This window comes from Platalea leucorodia, assembly GCF_965183815.1.
Source record: "Platalea leucorodia genome assembly, chromosome: 10".
Classification (NCBI taxonomy): Eukaryota; Metazoa; Chordata; class Aves; order Pelecaniformes; family Threskiornithidae; genus Platalea; species Platalea leucorodia.
Window position 1 is genome coordinate 22,364,832 of NC_138832.1, and position 20,645 is coordinate 22,385,476.

The 20,645-nt window shown below is 40.7% G+C and overlaps 1 protein-coding gene across 6 annotated transcripts in view; it reads left to right on the top strand.

Moving 5' to 3' along the window:
* Positions 1 to 20,645, top strand: part of ZDHHC15 (zDHHC palmitoyltransferase 15) — a gene marked incomplete at its 3' end in the record, with an annotated part of 129,325 nt that overhangs the window by 99,273 nt on the left and 9,407 nt on the right. For 2 of the 6 annotated variants that reach the window (XM_082323011.1, XM_082323007.1), the window contains 9 exons: positions 3,291 to 3,317; positions 5,778 to 5,872; positions 7,456 to 7,576; positions 8,425 to 8,494; positions 9,107 to 9,139; positions 10,229 to 10,349; positions 11,674 to 11,806; positions 12,996 to 13,122; positions 14,610 to 14,769. In XM_082323011.1, the coding sequence (XP_082179137.1) occupies positions 3,291 to 3,317; positions 5,778 to 5,872; positions 7,456 to 7,576; positions 8,425 to 8,494; positions 9,107 to 9,139; positions 10,229 to 10,349; positions 11,674 to 11,806; positions 12,996 to 13,122; positions 14,610 to 14,769 (887 nt within the window). Of the gene's footprint in view, positions 1 to 3,290; positions 3,318 to 5,777; positions 5,873 to 7,455; positions 7,577 to 8,424; positions 8,495 to 9,106; positions 9,140 to 10,228; positions 10,350 to 11,673; positions 11,807 to 12,995; positions 13,123 to 14,609; positions 14,770 to 16,912; positions 16,961 to 20,645 lie in introns of those variants that run through there. The other 4 variants (XM_082323009.1, XM_082323008.1, XM_082323010.1 and 1 more) reach the window with 3 other exon arrangements.

Genomic DNA, 20,645 nt, shown 5'->3' on the forward strand with positions numbered 1-20,645 from the left:
GAGCGGGACTGGGAGCTGGGCGTGCTTCCACATGCTCTCCTCGCTGCTGTAGCTGCAGCAGACCCACCCAAAAGCGAGCAGGTGGCTAGGAAGAAACACTTCAATACTAGTCAAGGCCATGGCGGGGTTAATTAGTGGGATTTTTATGGTGTGCTGGCCTGTTTTTCCATAAGATTTGTATCCTCGCTGGGCCAGCTAGGTGTTGTGAGTCCTTTTACTTAGTCATGAGTCCGTGTATTGTATGTCCTCATGTCAGCCAGGGGAAGTGACGTTTGTGAAGGCTGTGAGATTTATAGCCACAGTGAAAGTCCATATTGTTGCCCTACGATAACGTTCAGATGCGGTTTCTAGTTTAAGCAGTAAAAAAAATCAGTATACGCCCTGCGTTGCAGTCATTTTTTTTAGATTCTGAAAAGGAAAAAAAAATAGGTTACATTAAATCACATTCGTGAGTCAGATAAATTGTTAAAGTAGCATGGAAAACACTAAATTTTAGAAGGGAAATTTTTGGTACTGGCTAGTAATTGTATAGCTTACTGTAGAAATTTACCTACATAGTAAGTTGCAAGCTCTCTTGTGTTTATTATGTTCTGGTTTAGTGTGTGTGCAGAAACCTGTTACTGGGAGTGGATTGCTAGGTCTGGTGGAGGTGGAGAGAAAAGCTGGTAGCTTGGACTTGTGAAGTTGTGAGGAGGAGCATGTCGCTCTTTCTCTTCAGGACAGGGTAAGCCAGATAGAGGAAGCCAGAGTTCTCAGAATGATGGTTTGAGACGTTTCTGTGAAAAGAGCTGCCTTCTGGTACTGCACAGCAAATTTAAATCAGATTTTTGTTAGGGTTACCAATGCAGTAAGACCTATTGTTTTTTCTCGACGGGGACTAAAGTGAAATGCAGCTTCTTTGATCTGTTTTAATTGGCAGCTAGGCAAAACCCCAAAATACTTCATGACATTTTATTCCATCTCTGAAATGTGGGCTGTTTCTTTCAAGAATTCACATGGAACAATATCTCCAAGGTGCATGTAACTGTCGATGAGGCCGTGTGACAAAAAATTTATTTTCCTGAAATGCTGTCAGTCTTTTGAAATATGCTTTGTTTGTAGTGCTGTGCAAATTCAGTAACATTTAACACTGGTTAATTCCAAGTCTCAGTGCAGCTATTAGAAAAGACTCTGCTGATTTAAGTGGGGTTTGGATTGGGCCTGTGTTATTCTGCAAATGCTGGTTAAGCTGGCAGGAGCTCATCTTGCTGCCTAGAATCACAGCTTAAAATCGCTCCTTTGCCCACACCCGTCTATTTTTTTTGCCCCATCTTTCTCTCTCATGCATTTTATTTGTGTGTGGAGGAGGTTATCTATACAGAAGTTGAAATGACTAAATTAATTATTTTAGGATTTGAACATTAACTGTAGTTACTTGAAAACCAGCTCTCACGACTTTCTCTCTCTTCCAGATTTCTAACAGAGCAAGGCTTTATGTGTTGGCTTCTTTTTTTTTCAGGTTTCCATTTTGTATTGCCATTTCAGCTGTTGCAAGCATGTAAATAGTAGATGCTCTGTTTCGATTCTTGATTTTCATTTTTAGTTGTGCATAGTTGAGGACTGAAAATAGTGTGGGGGTGATGTCCTAGAGATACCTCATGATACTGGGTTTTAAACTTTCAATGGCTGGTATGGCCAACAAGTCCTACTCCAGCAGAGGCTTTGATTTCACGTCTGGTTGGTGGTTGCTGCCACAGTGAGAACAATGACCCAGTGTCCTGCGGTAAAACCTTTTATATAATCTTTATTTAGGAGTTTCCTCTTTTCTCAAGTAAAATCCTTAGAAAGGCGATGCTGCAAGCGCGACATGTACTTCAGGAGGGAACCAAGCAGTGTTCGTGAAAAGCTGATGTACTCTTCATAAAGCTGATGTACTCTTCATAGTTTGACCTGCAGCAAACCAAAGGAAAAACTCAAGTTTTCCTAACAGTCTTGTTCATCTGAAATTGAGTGTGCAGAGACGCAGCAAACATTTGGTCTCTTTTCATCTAATTGTTGTGTATCATAGAGCTTGCAGATCAAAGTTGTTTGTTAGCATGGTTTTAAGAAAAGCTACTTTCGTTAGTAAAAGCAGGACCTCTTGGTTCCTACTCTGATTTACATTTTCCAAGTTTGTTATTCAAGTAAGATGATAGAGTGAGTCTTGAAGAGTAGAGTCTCTCTCCAGGCGCTGGCTGTAGGTTAGAAGTAAAAGGCTCCGATCCCTCCCTTCTTTTTCTGTGCAGTCTAACAGAGTTACTGAAGGGGTCACCGCTGGTATGCACAACCTCTCAAATCTTTGAGTCATCCAAGAACATGATCTTATTTTTGTAAGATTACTGTGCCTCTGGGAGATGATCTGTGGCCACTAGTTTCCTTTCATTCCTCTGTTCCTCCAAGGAGCAACACATTTCAGTTGCAACCATTAGATTCAAGGCTCTGGACTCGATATAAGGGGCTCCCATCCCATGAACAATTTTTGTCTTCCAAGCAGTATTCTGTCACGATATCATAGAACGGCTCCGTTTTCAATTAAAGAAAGATGTCTTTATCTTTGCTATTAAACTTGGATGATGGCTTTTAAAATAATGGATGGAGTTTAATCAGTAGAGGTAGACACTGAGCAGTGTACCCTTTGCTGGTTGCTCAAAGTGGTTCTGTTAGTAGGGACTGTTCTATGATTGCGGTAAAGTAAGGAAGGGTTGTAAAAACTCTGCTACTAGGAAGTGTAAAAATAATTGAGTCATTCCAGTGTATCCTTTGTTGCTGACTAGGCCAAAGCCGAGACAATTTGTAGTTTTTTATTTATGCTGATGCAGAAATGCATTAGGGCATGGCTCGGTGGAGGATCAAGACCACCTAGACTAGTACACAGCAGGCTACTAGTACAGGCTGATGAGTACACGCATGGAGATGCTGCTTGGACGGTTGCTAGAGGAGCCCTGGTAATCTTCTCACATCACTGTCACCAGTGGATTATTTTTGTCGCATTTCTAATGTACAAATATACAACATATATTTTATAACAAGGGAAAATACAGCGTAAGTAACAGTTCTCGAACATCTTGTTGTGGGTGTGATTTGCATGAGTAAACAAGGAATTGTTATGGATGCTTTTGATTTGATGCTAAACTGTGGGCTCTCTTTTTGTCTGTTGAATTTGACCTTTTTTTTCCTAAAATGGCTGTGTTTCAAATAGAAACATTATTTGTCACAAGCTTTTCTGGGAATCCTATTTGTTCTGTAGACATGTTTTTTTTTTTCTTTTTCAGTGACTCTGAGCAACCCTGTGGAAAAAGGTATGTGCATTCAATTTACTATTTGACATTCAGTCCTTGTGTAAAAAGATTCACAAATGTTCTAGTTAAAATATCAAAAATACTTTCTATCAATTTTTTTAAACTTACATACTCTTTCAGTGTTTCCTTCTGTAATTACACATTCGTGAAGTATACAGCATCCGTTGTTAGACATGCTATAACTATTTGGATGCTATAACTATTGGAAATACCCCCGTTTAGTCGCAGTATAAGCAGAAGAACATGAAAAGGCTTTGATCCCTTTTACTCTTTCAGAAAAAACTACGTATATCTATCTGTATACACCCACATACCTTTTCTGCCTTTCTGTTTTATGTTTTCAGACCTGATTTTACAAGCTAAACAGAAAAGACTAGTTCTGTTCTGTGGCCTGCCTATTTTTTTTCCACTGTTTTATTTCATCTTTCAGTGAAAGCTATTTTTAATGTTTTTTTGTGGGGAGGCTTTTGCAAAAGATTTTTTGCTTGGTTCTGTTGACCACTAACCATACATGGAGCGGTAACACAGTAACTTTCAGTTACTACCACAGATGAGTTAGAGCAAAGGTTTCAGTCTCATTAGTATTTGCCTCGAACACTTCTCAGACTCGTTTGGTAGTACGGGCTGACAGACGTTGTTCTGAGGTCCCCGGCGCAGCATCGTGAGGTCGCTGAACGAGTCGGGCAGAGCAGCAGGATCACTTGACGAGACTGTTTCCACTGGTGCGTTGTTGGAGGCCGCAGTCGTGTTCTAAGTACAAGGGGTTAGTGGCCATTGTAGTATTCCTCCTCTTCTTTCCTGGAGGTGCTTTGGAGGCGTTTGGCTAACACAGATGGCCTCTTACCTTCATTTCTTCTTCCAGGGTTATGAAGGATAGAAGTAGGTGTAGCAGTTTTCAGCTGGCAAATTGTTCCATGAAGAACAATGCCGGCTGAGACTTTAAAGATCCTTCAGATTGCTGCGTCAAGTAAATTCTCTTTCCACTATAGAGCTGTCCTAATATTTGAAACTGTTACAGAGAAACTACAGAAAGCATGATATTAGTGATTATTCAGCAGAAGAAGGTTATCGGTTGCCTCATCTATTCGTACATCTCCAGGTCAGCTTCCTCTAATATGCTGCTGTATTGCTCTATCAACAAAATTAAACCTGTTGCAAGATTTATCTCCTTACATATTAATTTAAAAATGACCGAGCTCCACCTGCATGTAGTACAAGGATAACATCTCAAACTTAAGAGCATAATAATGCGGTATCATTGATTCACAGATGATTCACACAATCCGTCACGTTCTTGTGAGGTGTATCAGATCATTCGCCCTCTCATTAGAAAGTCTCAACGCTGTGTTTGGCCTCTTTACCAAGTACATTTTCACACAGTCAGCCTTGCCCGAGAAGTTAGGAGGAGTTTGGATTTTAGACTTTTCTTTCTACTAGTAGTAGTTACTTTAATCTTAGTTTCTAGAATTTGAAGCTTAAATGAAACGGGGAAAATGAGGTTTTATTATTATGATTAAATGGTATGTTTAAATAAAACCATCTTGTAACTCTTTGATAATGTCTTAGTGAGTCGAGTATTAAAGAAATAACAATCAAATAGTTTGTAGAGCTGAAGGATAGCTGCCCTTTGGCTTTCTAAACCGCAGTATGCCTGCTTATGCCCAAAGGCTTTGAAATAAAGTTTGTGTATTGAAATAAGATCACTCTGACACATGCTGGATTTCATGTGATAATGTTGTGCCTAGTGCATTACAATTCCTTCTCAGTAATCACAAGACCTGTTTTGCTCAATTTGAGGGATGTTTTCCTGATTTGTTTTATTGTGGCAACTCTAAAAGATGTTTAATAAGAGATTTGGTATTTTTTCTGGCGATGTAAAGCTCTGCTAGAGCATGTTATTCCTCTCAACTCTCACAAGCGGTGAAGAATGCATTGCACAGGTGGCCAGTGTGGTACTGTATGGACAGTCTGACAGCGGATACTATGGTACCGTGATTCTAAGTGCATTTAGTAGCAACTGGACCCAAAATCTGGAGGTGCTGGAGTATTGCAGTATTAACCTTTATGCTGCTCAGCACCAGCCAGTTCTGCTTTGCCTGTGCCTAGGATACGGGGAAGAGACGGGAATCCTGTCACTCCCAGTGATACAGGGTTGTCACCTGCCCTGTGGGTGAAGTCTCTTACAGCTGTGTTCTTCCTCACCCACAGAATTGGATCGGGTGGAGAAGGGGAGGCTTGTGAGATAGGTAACCCCTAAATCCGCCACAGATCTCTGAAATTCTACTGACCCTTTGACCAAAAGGTTTAGCTCTATCGCAATACTGGCTGGTACTGTAAATCTCCCCCCCCCCTTTTTTTTGTCATTGTGAAAGATTGGCATTATGCCCATCACGAATGAAACTTTTGCTTAAGAAGTCATTGTTCTGCTTCTGTTTTTTGTTTTGTTTGTTTTTTTTTTAGTGGCCTATCTTATAATATTCCATATTCTCTTTGTGCTCTTTGTGTGGACGTATTGGAAGTCTATTTTTACTCTCCCGGTGCAGCCAGGCAAAAAGGTAAGAGTCCAAGCCCTTTTCATTCATTGCAGAATGAAAGCAGGGATACTAAAGAGAACTCAAAAATCCTTCAACCTAGTTGATCTGCACAACTGATGGGATTTCCTAAAGAGATGGAAAGTGACCCAGAGTTGTCCATAAAAACTGAGTAATTTACCGTTCTGAGAATCCTTTAACTCCCCAAAGAGCATGGTTGAAATCAGAGATGGTGTTAACTTTTGAAGCTGCCTTTTCAGGCGTTCCAGGAGTCGATAGGATTTTTCATGTTGAGAAGAATAGGATCGATGATTATTAATGTACATATTTACAGTGTCGTTGATCTCTAAGCATTTAGCAAGTTGCAAGCCAAATCCTGAGGACCTTCCTTAACCTAGGCTTACTGGAGTCTCCTGAGTAAGGACCTTCAGTTTTGGTTTTCACTCTTCATGGAAGATGTGAGAGTGCAGGTGGAAACGGGTGCATTTGTGATGGTAGCGGGGCTTCTTGATCTCTTGAGCCAGGCTGTCGTGGTGCGTGTGTGAACATTTGGTGTCCCACCAAAGCCCGGCACTGCCTGCTCTGCTGGCAGCCTTTGCCGGCTGGAGTAGGCCTCTCCGTCGTTGTTCAGTTTGCTTCATTTGTCAGACTCTTTCTTGTGATAGTGAGGGATAGAAGAATCATTTTCCTTTTAAAGATGCTGAGATTCTGCTGTCGCTTGTCTGTGGCAGTGAGGACTGTGGCGATGTGCATAGCACGTGGCTTTTCATTTGGTGCTGGGTGTACGCGTGGCTCCAGTAGCTCCAGTGCTTGTACTTCCCTGGTCAGCAGCATCGTGAAAGATAAACATCACAATATACTATGGTAAAGAGAAACTGGGGTTTACTGTGCCAAAAGTAGGTTGTTTAACCAATAATACTTTAGTTAAGGGTTTGGTATTGTTTTTTTAATGTGGGTGGCTTATTTTAGGACAAGAGTATGATTTAGTGGTTTGAGCACAGGACAGTCGGAGGCAGACATTAGTTTCAGTTCTTTTTCTACCAAATACTTACTTTTTCGTGTTGCTTGGATTGGGGGATTTTTTTTTGCATTTTGTTTTACCTCTTTATGAAATACTAATAAAACACTATGTTTGGAGAAATAGAATGAGGATGATGTTTATGTGCACTCCAAATATACATGACTGTAATTGGATACTAATTACAAGAATGTAAATTTAGAAATAACAACTAATCCCAGTTTTAGAAATATAAAACTGTGGCTGGGGACAGGTTCTTGGCTCACAAGGGAAGTGCTTAAAGTGTCCTTATCATGGTTAGTAATGTTCTTCATGGAAAATAGTAATCTAAGGCAGCATTAGTAGCAATTCTAGTGTGTTGGTTTGTGATCCTTAATTTCACTTTTGCGTTTCTTGTTGACGTGTCGCACAGTATTCTGGCTGTCCAGCACTTCCTATCTCACTTTGTCTTCTGAACAAACACATTTTCACATTAGATTAATCTCATTAGAAGGAGCGGGAGGTAAAAACGTTTCCAACCTTGCCTGTATTTGAAATATTATCTCTGCTGCCCATGGGTAACTGCTCCTCTCATGACTTCTGCTTCTAGTACCATATGTCCTATGCTGACAAAGAACGCTATGAAAATGAAGAAAGGCCGGAGGTGCAGAGGCAAATTCTCGCTGAAATCGCAAGGAAGTTGCCGGTGTACACAAGAACGGGGAACGGAGGTCAGCTAAGCCGAGAGCTTTGTTTCTCTAAATCTAATCAAGCACGCTAAAGTAGCGTATGCTGGCAATCCAGATGATGCTGCCGACCAACAGAGCGTTCCTAATGCCACTGTATGCGCTGAGTAACTCTTGTGCGAATCATTTTAATGCCTTTTCTCTTGGGTTTTATGTTTGGGACAACAAAAAAGCCTTGAACACTTCTGTTCATCTTCAGTGGAGTACCAGGTGCTGCCTTTGAGAAGCAATATGCTACCCTTTGTAATTACAATTCAAAAGCCTACTTATGTTGTCCGCATTTAGTAATAGTAATAGAATGACAAACTCTGTAGTCGTTTTTACTTAAAATGGAGTCTAGCTTAGACATGCAGGACATAATTCTGTGAACAGATTTTTGGACCTCATTCTGTGATTAAATGCGTACTGCGCTCTTTTCAAAGCTTAAAAGAAATCCACGTTCATATTGGAGGCTCTGACCCGTTCATTTCTGTCAGACAAGGCAAAGAATTCTGAAGTAAAGAACCACTATAGAGGCAATTATCAAAATGGAATGTATGTAAAGTCTGAGTAAATGTGGAAGCCAGAGGGAGGTGTACAGTTTTGTTTTATCGCTTTTAAGCTGGATGTATGCTTTGCAGTGAGGATTGTTCCCCGCATCTGCAAGTCTCCAGAAGAATGATGAGCATCGCTTATCTGATTATGACCTGGCAGCAAAAATCAGCTGCAAATGCACTCATCTTTTGAAGTGACAGAGGAAAGAATATGAATAGTTAGGAAATGAGCAGAATATTAACTAACATGGAAAAAGAACACTTTTCTCTTACTTGGTATTAATGTGTCTTTAATTTCAGGTGTTCGATTCTGTGATAGATGCCAGCTAATAAAACCTGATCGTTGTCACCATTGTTCCGTTTGTGCCATGTAAGTCACCGGATTGTTTTTCACTGAAGTGAATACGGTCACCACTAAGGTATGGGGATGGGCTGGTCCTTCACGTGCCTTTTCACACGTAAGGGCACCCAAGTACCTCTGTTCCAGCCGCAGTCAACAGCGTATGTTCGTGTGTGACAGCATTAGCGTTTGCACTTCTGCTGTTTGTGGCCCTGAAGTGTTTGCAGTTCCCACACCTACAAGTGTATCAGCACTAAATTGCTAGAAGGCATGCCATCTAATGAAAATAACCTGCCTAGGTTAATCGGTTAAAAGTAAAGTATAATTTTGACTTTTTTTTTTTTTTTATATTCCAGGCCTTTAGCTGTGGTGTTTTGCAAAAGTTTTAGGCCCTCTAGGGCAGAAAGCATTTTCATTTCTTTTTCTCTTGCAGAGTACCAAGGGCATTGGTTGATCTTGAAAAAGTAATAAATGTTCCATCTTAAAATGATAGCTACCTTAAAAAGTTCAAAGAGACAGTATCCTCTTGAGTTTGTGTCATGTAGAAATCTCACAAAAACCAGAGGCGTTTGCTATTGCTCTGCAGTTGGCAATTAAGTACCAAATAAAAACCTTCCATTTTTCTGTCTTGTCCTTTTGCAGATGCGTGCTAAAAATGGATCATCACTGTCCATGGTATGTCCTAGATACTGGCTTGCAGTTTTCGGAAAAGAGAGGGGGTTTAAACACATTTCTTCCACAGAATAGTGCCTGTATGCCTCTTTCATTTTAGACCACGCACCTCTTTATGTTGGGAAATTTATAAATGGATTACGCTTTGAAATTGCCTGAAATGTTTGGTATTTGGAAAGACAGATTGTTCGTGTTTGTTCCATAAACTATGTGTAAAAAAGCTGTCGTAGCGCTAGAATTGAAAACCCAACTGCTACTTCACTCTTGGACTATTACTCAGATTTTAAAGGGACTTCACCTTAGCCTGTAGTTTTGGGCATATAACCGTTTCAGCATGCAGCTGGTGGTTGCTTTCAGTAATGAGATTTGCACGCAGATTGTTTCTGAAATGATGCCTGCCACCTGTGCATGGTCAGAGACAGGCTGTGTGGGATGGTGCATGGATGAATTCAGCTTTATCCTTTTTGAGAATTGCTGCCGCTAAATTTCTTAAACTCCATTTTTTTAAAAAGTTAGATTTCAGAAATCGGAAGCAACACAAACATTTCCCTCCTGACCCTCCCTGGTAATCCTAAAGTGTAGAGCATTTTTCAAACCTGAGTTTGGAGGCAAACGCCTCCTAATTTTCCGCATTCCCTTGTTCCTTTGTAGAGTTGTCCTGTGCATGGAGAGCTATCATCCCATTGGGGTCTATTTGTTTTGTACGTAAACAAACAAGCAGTGGTCAATCTGGCTCCCAGTTTTGCAAATGAATGAAGTAACCCAGAAATCCCGGCTCTGACTACCTTTGCAGGCGAGAGACAGGCACTGAGTAACGGGAGCCTGCCCCGTGACAAACTGACCCGTGGTGCCAACTTTAAAGCGGATTCCGCACATCTGAGCTGCCCTTTTGCTTGGCACAGCAAGAAGTCCCCAAGTGAAAAGCAAAGAGACTTTACTTTTCAGTCTGACCGCTAAGGGGAGCTATTTATTGACGAAATTGGGTTGTGTAATCAAGAGGCTGAATAAAACCAAACAAAAAAAAGGAGTATTCATTGTGTTAGAACCCTGTGCTGTACATATCCTGACTTCACCTTTGCTTTTGTTCTCTAGGGTGAATAACTGCATTGGATTTTCTAACTACAAATTCTTTCTGCTGTTCTTAGCCTATTCTTTGTTGTATTGCTTGTATATTGCCGCAACGGTCTTCAAGTATTTCATTAAGTATTGGACAGTAAGTCGTGAAATCCCGTTACTTTTTCATATCCTCTGAGTCTGGTGGGGCTGAGTCACTCTCGTTACGGTTTTGCTTTCAGTCGGTGGAGGGTCTGCATTTCGTCCGTAAGGGATTTTCCTGTGCCCTTTTTTGAGCGTAACTCCCGCTGTGTGTCTGAAACGCACAAAGCGAGAAGCAAACAGACTTCGGGAATTTCAAACTGTAGAGTTGGCTTCTGGCAAAGAAGTGATGTCCTCTTCTGTTCTTGTGTTGGCATGTGTGTGCCTCAGAATCTTTGGTATCAAAGTGTAACATCCTGGCATTGATCTGTTCACATTTACTGAACAATATCAAAAACCTTGTTCATTTTCTAATCCCCACATGACTCCTTTCTCAGTTTAAAAGTTAACTGAAAGAAAGTATGTTTTTTATTCAATTATCAATTATCTTTCATATGCAAGCAATGCCAACTGACAGCTCCAGGAATAGACTGGCCTTTTGTCTGCATTTTCTTTATGTCCCCTCTGCTGCTAACTCCGTATGACCGTGTTGAAGTAACTTCCCTTTGCTGTGCTAATTTATTAAATTTCTGTTGGCTGAATGGCTAATCCCTTACATAAAATGCCTCCTGAGCTGCTCATGGGACAGCAGCAGGAGTTGTTTCTTAGGTTACAGGAGAGGCACGGAGACCAGAGCTCTGTGGCTGCGCATACGGGGCGCGCAAAGGCTGAGAAGTAATTTTTGCACTTTGAGGCCCCCACGGCCTGGCTGCGGGTGGACGCTTACGAGCATCTCTGGCACTCGGCTCTGCTGCTGCAGAAGGAAATAAGTGTTTCTTCTGCTTGTAAGATCCCGCTTGGCCTTTAAACTCCTCCAAAGCACCTGGGCGCAGTTCTGACGCTGCCCGATTGCTGTAGCTATGGAGGCCAGGTTTCCTTGGCACGCCAAATATTGCAAGAGGTGCAGAATTTTCGTGTACGGACAGGCAACGTGAACAGGCAGCAGAACGTGAGCAGGGCTTCAGGAGCTTGTGCCTGCTGGTTTCCCCGTGGGCACAGGCTGTGCACGTTGCTTGTGTCCAGGTGGGAAGCTGTGATTGCACTGGCTCTGTTACAGACAAAAAGTTAGTAGCAAAACCCCACTCTTTCTGCTTTGGTTATGGGAGGGGAAGTGAACCGGATCATTTCTTTGTCTCCTCCTGCTTTTTATAGTGACTTTTGTGTATACAAGTTTGAGAAATCCAGATAGGAGTTGTAGAGGATCTCTTTCTTCTCTCTAGGATCAATGAATTTCCAGCTTTCGTTTGTTCCTATCACTTGTTCTGTGTTGTTTTTCTTTCCAGGGTGAACTGACCAATGGACGTTCCAAATTTCACGTCCTCTTCCTTCTCTTTGTGGCGGTCATGTTCTTCGTAAGCCTTATGTTCCTGTTTGGCTACCATTGCTGGCTCGTTAGTAGAAACAGATCTACTTTAGGTAAGGCTCTTGTGTTTTACTTCTTTAAGTAAGATACACCAAAAGCACTGTAAGAAGACAAAAAGAAAAAAAAAAAAAAGACATTTGTGTTCTACTCCTATACATTCCTGCTGGCTTATGAGGGGAGGAAGATTTACGATCTTGGCACAATGCTGCAGAAATTTGTCACTTCAAATAGGCTGCGTTTATTAGCTGGTGTGACAAAAGCTTTGTTTGGGAAACGAGAGCCTTAAAGTGTAAAAGTCCAATTATAAAAATGTTATGCATATGGATAACTACATTTGCTGTGAAATGAGTGCAGCTTTCCAGGAATAATGGTTCTTTATGCTCATGTGCTGGAGCGCATCCTAAAACAGCTTAGTAATGTTGGGAAAAACAGTGTCCGTCTTCATTGACAACGGCAAAGAAGTTATCACTGTAAAACCAATGAAATGAAAATCTGAAACAGTATGATTTTGTCGAGTGATTTCTTTGTCTTTCTTCAGATAAATGTTCAATTTTTAAAGCTTTTTAGATAGTTTTATAACAAAACACACAGTGTCAAGAGTGTGAGCACATACTCAGATTTTGCATCATTATTCACTTTGAAACTTATTTCATGGGGCACTGAAGCTCATCTATCCCAAAACATCAGACCTCTGCAGCAGCTTAGAAGGTAGATAAAATTGTTTCTAGTGCACTCTAGGGTCTCCTCCCCACTTTTTGCTCAATTTTATGTCTCACCATAACAGAGGGTCTATTTGCATATGTTTGTTCCTAATGCTGTTAATTATATCATTAATGAGTGAGGCAATTTAAATCTCCAGTGCCACCTCTGAAATACGCACTGAAGACCAGCCTACTTAATTCTGCAGATTTTTTTACTTAGAAATTTCTACCCACTGAATTTCAACAAGTCTCATGCAAAGGTCTTTTAACTCTATTCTCTAGATTAAAAAAAACGGTTTTAGTTTGGTTTGACTGTTCCATACGGTTCAGTTGCAAGACCAAATTCCTACCTTCAGTTCAAAAGTCTTTACAGGCTTGCAAAATGAAAAAACTATTATTTTCAAACTTTGTATCTTCGTAATCCTAGTTCATAATCTGTTAAATTGTGTTGTCTTTCGATGGCTACAATATGCACAATCCTGTTTCAGAGTATTTGGCATTGATTTTCATTTTTTTTCACTCCAATTGCATCTGTATGTAGAGGCTTTCTCAGCTCCAGTGTTTCAAAATGGCCCAGATAAAAACGGATTCAATCTTGGCTTTGTAAAGAATCTTCAGCAAGTGTTTGGAGAAGAAAAAAAGCTCTGGTTACTACCTATTGCCTCTAGGTAAGTAATAATCAAGTCAGTGCTAAAAGCTGATACAATTAACTGAAAGGACTGACTTCTAAATGTCTGCTACAGCCTCGTGTGTTACAGCTATTATTGGGTGGCTTGGCTGGCTACTGTCATGCATCACTATAAATGCACCAACAAACGTTATCTGTGTTAATCCTGTTCACCAGAAGTCTGGAAGGGAAAGGTTTTTGAGGGCTGAAGGCGCTGCACAGGGTGTCCCAACTCTTCCTGGGCTCCGGTGGCACCTGTGTGGATGGGTGTTCACTTCAAAAATGCCGCTTTCTCCATCTGTCAGACTCCTCTGCCTGAAACAGAGTTTGTTTCTTAACGTAGGGGAAAATGTTGTTTTGGCACTGAGTAGACCAGTAGTAAAGTACAGTGGAATTTAAGTCCTTTGGTAATTGGGCACAATTTAAAATAACTTCCTGGCACAGCAGTTCACAACATTTTCAAGTAGCAATGTGTAAGTGTAAGGCCCAGTTGCATCCCCACTGCCATCTGCTTTCCACTCTTAAGTAGAGTTTAAGGGAAGAGATCAGCACAGAAAGCCTTACTGTTCCTAGCACTGAAGTGCTAGTCAGAGGCGCGTTACCAGCGTGTATAGTCATCGCAGGGAGAGCACTCGGGTTATTTTCCTTCCACAAAGATAAATCAGCAGAGGAAAAAGGCACTTCAGCTAGTTTACAGTTCCTCTGTCTCTGCTCCTGGGTGTTAGGGAATAGAGTGGGGTGCAGACCAAGCTGGAACATCTACTTTTTAACTCTGTTAGTTTATATCACGTGAATTTGAACATACTCTCTTGTTTGGGATCCAGATACCCATTTCTATTTGGGCAGTAGTAAAGCAAAAAAATATTTTGCAACTTTAGATCTTTGCAGAGTGTATTTTTTCCCCCATTTTATGTACAGGTTTAGGTTACAGGAAAGTGGGTCTTTTATTTGCTGTTCAGTAACACCTAACTAAGATTGGGGCCATTTTCTGTTGGGTCGTTCAAACACAGAAGTATAATTTCTGCCCTTAAGAATCTATGGTATAAATTGATAAAATTTATACCTATGGTATAAATTGCTCCTTCTACATAAATGTTTTCCTTAGTTCCCCCCTCACTTCTAGCTGTCCATAAGTTAATTTTTTTCTGTTTTGTTTTTTTTTTTTTTCTGTATCCAAATGACTTGATCAAGTTAGGCACATTTAAGTTCTGCTAAAAATTACTGCATTCCAGGCTATAGGTTTGAACTTTTATTCTCCAGAGAGCTTGAAGGAATTGAGGACCAAACGTACTCACCAGTAAAACTTGGTATCTGAGCTGCCACAAAAAATAATCACAGTATTTTTCAAAACTTAAAAATAATTTTAAGTAAACATCAGAAATACAGGGAACAGAAAACTTTGTTTGCAGATAAAACGTGTAGAAATCGTCAACCATCAGAGTCACTTGCTGCTTTCTACAGTGTCTTTCTCTGCCTTTTTCCATGCAGCCAGGGCGATGGCCATTTTTTCCCAATGAGAGCTTTCTGTGAAGCTCAGAATCCTCTCCTAGCAAATGAAGAGCAGTGGGAAGATGATGGAATAGATGAAGAGCCTCATGGTAAGGTAACGCTAAAGGAAATCAGTTGTGTCTTGGCCTACAGTGACTAATGGATGAATTATAAGAGCTAATCAAATAAAAAAATTGCGTTGGCTAAGTCACTGGGCCGCTCTGACCTGACGAGTGAACACAGACTAAAAATAAGCCCTACTTTGGAGCCAACTTTTTTTTTTTTTAGTAGCTTTCTACTTGCAAGTAAATGAACAGAGAGGTGGTTACAAGTTGCAGAGAGAAATTGAGATTTCCACAAACTGAGTGTATTTATATGTAAATGTTGCTGCGTGCAGCACAGTTATTGGAGGCATAAAGTTGTGCCTGTAAAAATGAAAAGACTGGGTTGGTTTTTTTTAAAGTGCATTTGAGCTCTGAGAGTTTGTGAAAACGTGCATGCAGACACCTGAATGCAGCGATACTTTTAGGAAGCTACTTTATACTTTCTTTATTCAGCTTTATTACAAGAGTAAAGAAGTTCATTTGGTTTTGATGCTAGGCACTAATCTCCATGGAAGAAACGTATGTGCTGAGAGCAATTCTAGGTGGAGTGGTGTGTTTGTACAACAGATTTGATCAGTTTCTGAAATGTAAGCATGCCTTTTGTACTATGGGTGTCCTATTAGAAAAGAAACTTTCTATGTATATCCATTCTTTGATTTTTGTTAGATGGATCCAAAATTAGTTTAATGATTCTTTACTGTTTGAACTTGATTTTCTCCTTGCATATTTACCTCCAAGCTTTGCTCTTTGGGAGTACAGTGTATCCGAATATCAGGGTTCATGTCAGAGACCCCAGTTACCATGTCCGAGGGTTCGGAAGTCCTGTCAGTCAGTTAAGCATGGGCTCATATTTTTTCCTGTGGAGCAAGGATTCCATCCACAGGTTTCCTTTAAAAGAAATATGATATTCTCACTCTTCTTTTCCCTTTAAGGAATGATGAAAGTGTTAATTAATTCTCGGATTACTATAATTAGTGGATCAAGCAAGTATACTTGGAAAACCAAATACCACTGCCTTATTGTTCAGAGACGTGATTTCCATAGTCGCGCTCTTTATTGCCTCAGAATCGTTTTCAGATACTTTGCTGATAATATTCCCTTTCAGGGTATGCATTTTAGTCATATGTGCACCATGTATGTTTGGAAACCTGTGAGGAAGACTGTAGTCTTGGTTAAAGGGGGAAACTTTTCATGTCAGCATTTCTATAGGTGTGCAACATACTGTGCAATGAGCTCTTGAATCCTAACAGCCCAGTATTTGCTGTTCAGTCTCTGGTTAGGTCTTACCTGCAGCTGTTTGTTCAAGTTATTCCACTGGAAAATAAACAGTCTGTGTTGTTTCCAAGGCACACTTTACATACTGCTGGGAAAATATACTCTCCAGGATTTTGTCAGTAGGGCTGAAGAGGCTCATTTCAGCTTTTCTTCAGATTAACTGCTTTAATTAGTTCGTGTTTGTGTGTTAGAAAACTACCTGTTCTTCCTGTTTTGTTCTGTACATTTTGGCAGCTATAAGGTAACACAAATTGGCTTTAAAAATAACCAAATACGGCATCTCTGTGTATTTCTTACGATGCTTAAAATGACTCCTTTAGAAATCAGTTGGAACTTCTTCCAACTTTTACAAAGTATGAATTCCCTGAATAAAAAATTAATTCTTAAGTATGAAAACATTTGACTGTGAGATGATTTTTTGGCCAGATCAGACCCCAGAATCTGAATCTGCAGCTTATATGAAGTAAATGACATTTACAGGCAGGTAAACTAGGTGATTGCTGTAGGTCCCTGCCAGCTGAAATATTCTGTTCTATTAGTCTTTCTCAGTGAAAAAAATAGTTTGCAATCTTATTCCAAGAAGCTGTAGAACTGTAATATTGGTAAAATTAGAACGTCTTACTGTAATATAAAAGCCAAACTGAGCCTGTACAAAGTTATAGACCAAAGTGAAAAAACCAGGCTGAACACACGTTGTGAGTAGGCGGCTAGCTGTTAGTATGCAGCTCTTGCTCCACGATTGGAGAGGTGTTAGTTGTTCTGCAGTGGCTGTGAGGTAAAGGTGAGAACTGCAAATAGAAGAATGCCCTAGATAAGGAGATTGTGTCCTTTTTATGTCTACAAATCCATGATGTGGAACTGGACTTCAGCTGCTAGAGCAAATGTTGGTGGAAATCCACTTCCCTTTATTTTTCTTACAAACAGGCAAATCCTCCTCTCAGCTCTCAGTCTGAATGTCGGAATTCTGCAAGATGAAATCCCACATGGAGACTGGGGGGAGCGCGTGTGGTTGGGAGGGGAGGAAGCTGACACCCTTCCCTGGATGCTTCTGCGGCCGGCGCTGCAGGACTGAGGGCAGCTGACGCTTGTAATGCAGCTTTCAGCCCTGCCGCCGATCCAGTTTCGCGAGCAGAGCGATGCACGGAGCTTGCATCAGAAAGCTCCACAAGAGGCAGGGTTGCCCGAATCTTGCACTCTACAAGTTCTGTGGCTCTGCATGACCATCAGGTAGGGTCATGATTGATTCAGGAATGACAGAATCATTCAGATTGGAAAAGACCTTTAAGATGATCGAGTCCAACCATATAACACATGTAAAATATTTTTGAGTAAGTAGTTTTGTGATACAGCAAAAATCCATCTTGTGGAGCCTTTTTCTCTAAGCTCTTGACTGTACCATTCTGCTAGCACAAATAACAAATGCCTCTCTGTCATTTTTGATTAACACGAAAGATGTTGGGGGAGAGGGAGTTGTATAGGAAAAGGTACCAGGTTGGTTCTTTTTCCTATTACCTGGATGTTCAGCAAAGCAGGAGTTGAGGAAACACGAAAGTTCAGATTTTTCAGTCCTGCAGCTTGAGGAGATGGCACTGCCAGCTGCACCAAGATCAGGGTAACAACTGCCCTCTTGTATTTAAGTGGGGTCTCTCGCCTCCTGGAGTTGCACCTGTAATTGCTCGTGCACTTGGGTTATGCAGCAGGGGTAATGAGGGGTCTCCTCATCAGCGGAGTCCCTCGCTCCAGGCTCGTGCAGAAGAGAGAGAAACACCACAGAAATAACGCAAAAAGGAGGAGCTTGATGAAACGTTTCTTTGTGTAACGTCATTGTGCCTAACTGCATTATTGCAGTCTTTTGCTTCCACCCTGATTATTCCGTGTCTGCAGAAAGCAGGGCATTTTTAAGCCCCCACAATTGCAAAATCAGCTCACACGTGGATATTGGGGGAGATGAGCGTTACGGGGACTGGGAGATTCACGAGGAGAGGACAAGGTCAACTGAAAGCAAGGAGATGCAGCTTTGTCTAGGTCCCAGGAGTGTGCAGGCCATCTTCTCAGTCACCTTATCCACAGGGTTGTCCTTTTTTCTGTGATATGGATGTTTAAATGTGCCCTTCCTGGTTGGATTTTTTTTTCCCTAATCCTGGCCTTGCTAAGGCTTTTATTGTTTCATGTAGGGAGATAAATATTGTGGGGAGCCTTTAGTTTCATTTCTTAGCCAGAGACTGAAAACACTTGCTTCCAAATTCCTGGTAATTTGAATTTTTTTTCAGATTTATTAATGCTCATCCCTTATTCATAGGCATCTGTTTAATCTGTCTAGCCAGAGAGCTACCCCGAATCACATGCTGGCAGCTTATAAGGTTATCTGTTTTTTCAAAGAACTCATGTAGGATGTATTTGCCATGTTGGTCGTGGGTGTGTCGGTACTGTGAATGCTTCCACTCTTTGTCTTGTGGAGCCTGGGACAGGACAGCCATTTCTCTATATTTATAGCAACGTCAATCTTAGATTGATTTATTAGTTTAATCATGTGTTTCATTTAAACCTGTACAAAAGGCTTCAGTATGAATCAAATCTTTCCCAGATTGTTCTCATCTTCAAAAATTTGTCATCTGTACTAAGTAACATCTTCCCAGCAGAAACCAGCGTATCCTGAGTAATAGGTGGAATTCGCTATCTCTGTTGGTGTGATGAAGCTTCAGGTGTCGGAAGGCATGTGATTTGAATTTAAATTTGAATCGGTAGGAGTCTAATTAAAGGAGCTTCCTGTCCTGAGATACCAGCTAATTTGGCATAGCAGTCCTTCGAGTAGAGAAGTCATCTGTTGTGACTGGAGGGATTGAATTTCTATCCGTTGAGACATTTAAAAAGCTGCTTCGATGTCAGAAGTGAGCAGAGATTGCTCAGACAGTACAAGGGCGTATTGGCCACTTCAGTAAACTGAGACAAAAGGCTAGCTCTGCATCTCTGGATTTTAGGCACGATGTAAATGGTTAAATTGTGTCTGACAGAAAAAGATTAAGTTAAAGCAGTGCGAAACCCTGCATCGATGACTGCCTTATAATCAGTTTTGAAACAACGGAGGGATACCTGTGTAGGAATCTTCATCAGTTCGACTAAACTAATTGGTAAATATATTTAGTAAAACCAACATGGTTTGTATCTGGATCAGACCTGCAGCTGCTAAATCAATTAGAAGAAAAAAGATATTCCCTAACAAGTTGGTAGTGAAATTTCAGTGAGACTCATGTCCCAGAGCCGGCAGGTCTAATACATCCGTTTATCAGTTCCCTTTGCCATTCGGATCGTATGCTTCCCTAAAGCTATGCGGAATAAAGGGCTGTTCTCTGGAACTTCCCATCTGAATAAATGGATTAGATTTTGCATGGTAAAATAGATGTCTATGCTAATCAACAGGAAAATAACCTCATAATGGAAATAGCACTGATTCTTTTTATACATAAGAAGGAAACAAGAACCCTAGGCAAATTTATTTATTGTGTATGTATCTGAGCAGTAAGGGGCAAGTGTTTGCTTTTTGTTTGTCTTTCTTTACCTTCACAAAGAAAATTCATTTGGAGAAAATTAAGGAAAGGTCTGTGGCAAATTGATTTCTGACACTGCTTGATGCCGGTTCTGCATTTTGACCATCATGTCTTACAGCGAACTCTGGATTTTAAAGCTGAACAGTGGGAGATCAGTATGTCTACAGAGCAATATAGTTTTGAAATCCTGTTTTTGGCAGGCATGGGAACAACACTAGAAGTATGAATTTGGGACTTAGATCTTATTTCTATAGCTGCCACAGATTTTTTTTTTTAATAGGACAGTGTTTCACTTAACAATGTTTTGCAGGTGGGGAGAAATACAGCATGATAACCTTCCCGTCTCTGAGGCAGGTTATGAAGATAGATTTATGCATATAAATTGTTTTGAGTTTCTTGGGTATTAGTTACTGTAATAATACAGTTCTACAGTAGAGCAGAAGTGTTGTTGCCTACGATCAGCAGGTTGCTGTTTCCATTGAATATGAGGTATGAGCTGCTTTCAGGCCAGTTGTCATTTTAAATAGTTTCCATGTCGTTGTAGACTGCTGTTAGATTGACCTCGAGCTTCCTCTTCGCCAGGTGAAACAAGCCCGACTGCCTCAACCTCTCTACATAGGTTTAAAGTAGACGTTTCTGTGCTGCGTATATAGGGCTTAAGTCTGACCTCCACAGCTTTCCGTTTCCCAAGATTTGGGCTGAAACTGTGTGTCTTCATAGAAAAATGACGTTTTTATTTTGCAAGTGAAAATGTTTAGGAATAAACTTACCACGAGTGCAGGAAATGTATTACCGTGTATTCCTACCACGGCTGTATTAACCCAACGGTATTCAGAGAACGTGATTTCCTGGTTCGTTAAGCTTTGGCACCCTCGCTCCCGTCTGACAGAAGGGTTTTAGGAGACTGCGTTGGAGGCACAAATGATGTTTTACTCTTCCTTGCTTTCTCACCACTGTTTTTCTTTTTTGTAAGGCATTAGCAAATGAAGTGCTCTAAGCTTCGAGTTTTCAGACTCCAACTTACACAATGGAAGTAAACCAGTATAATTTTCTAAGCAGAAAGGCCTGTAATGGTCCATTAAAACTGAAAGATCTTTATTTGTCTTTCTGGC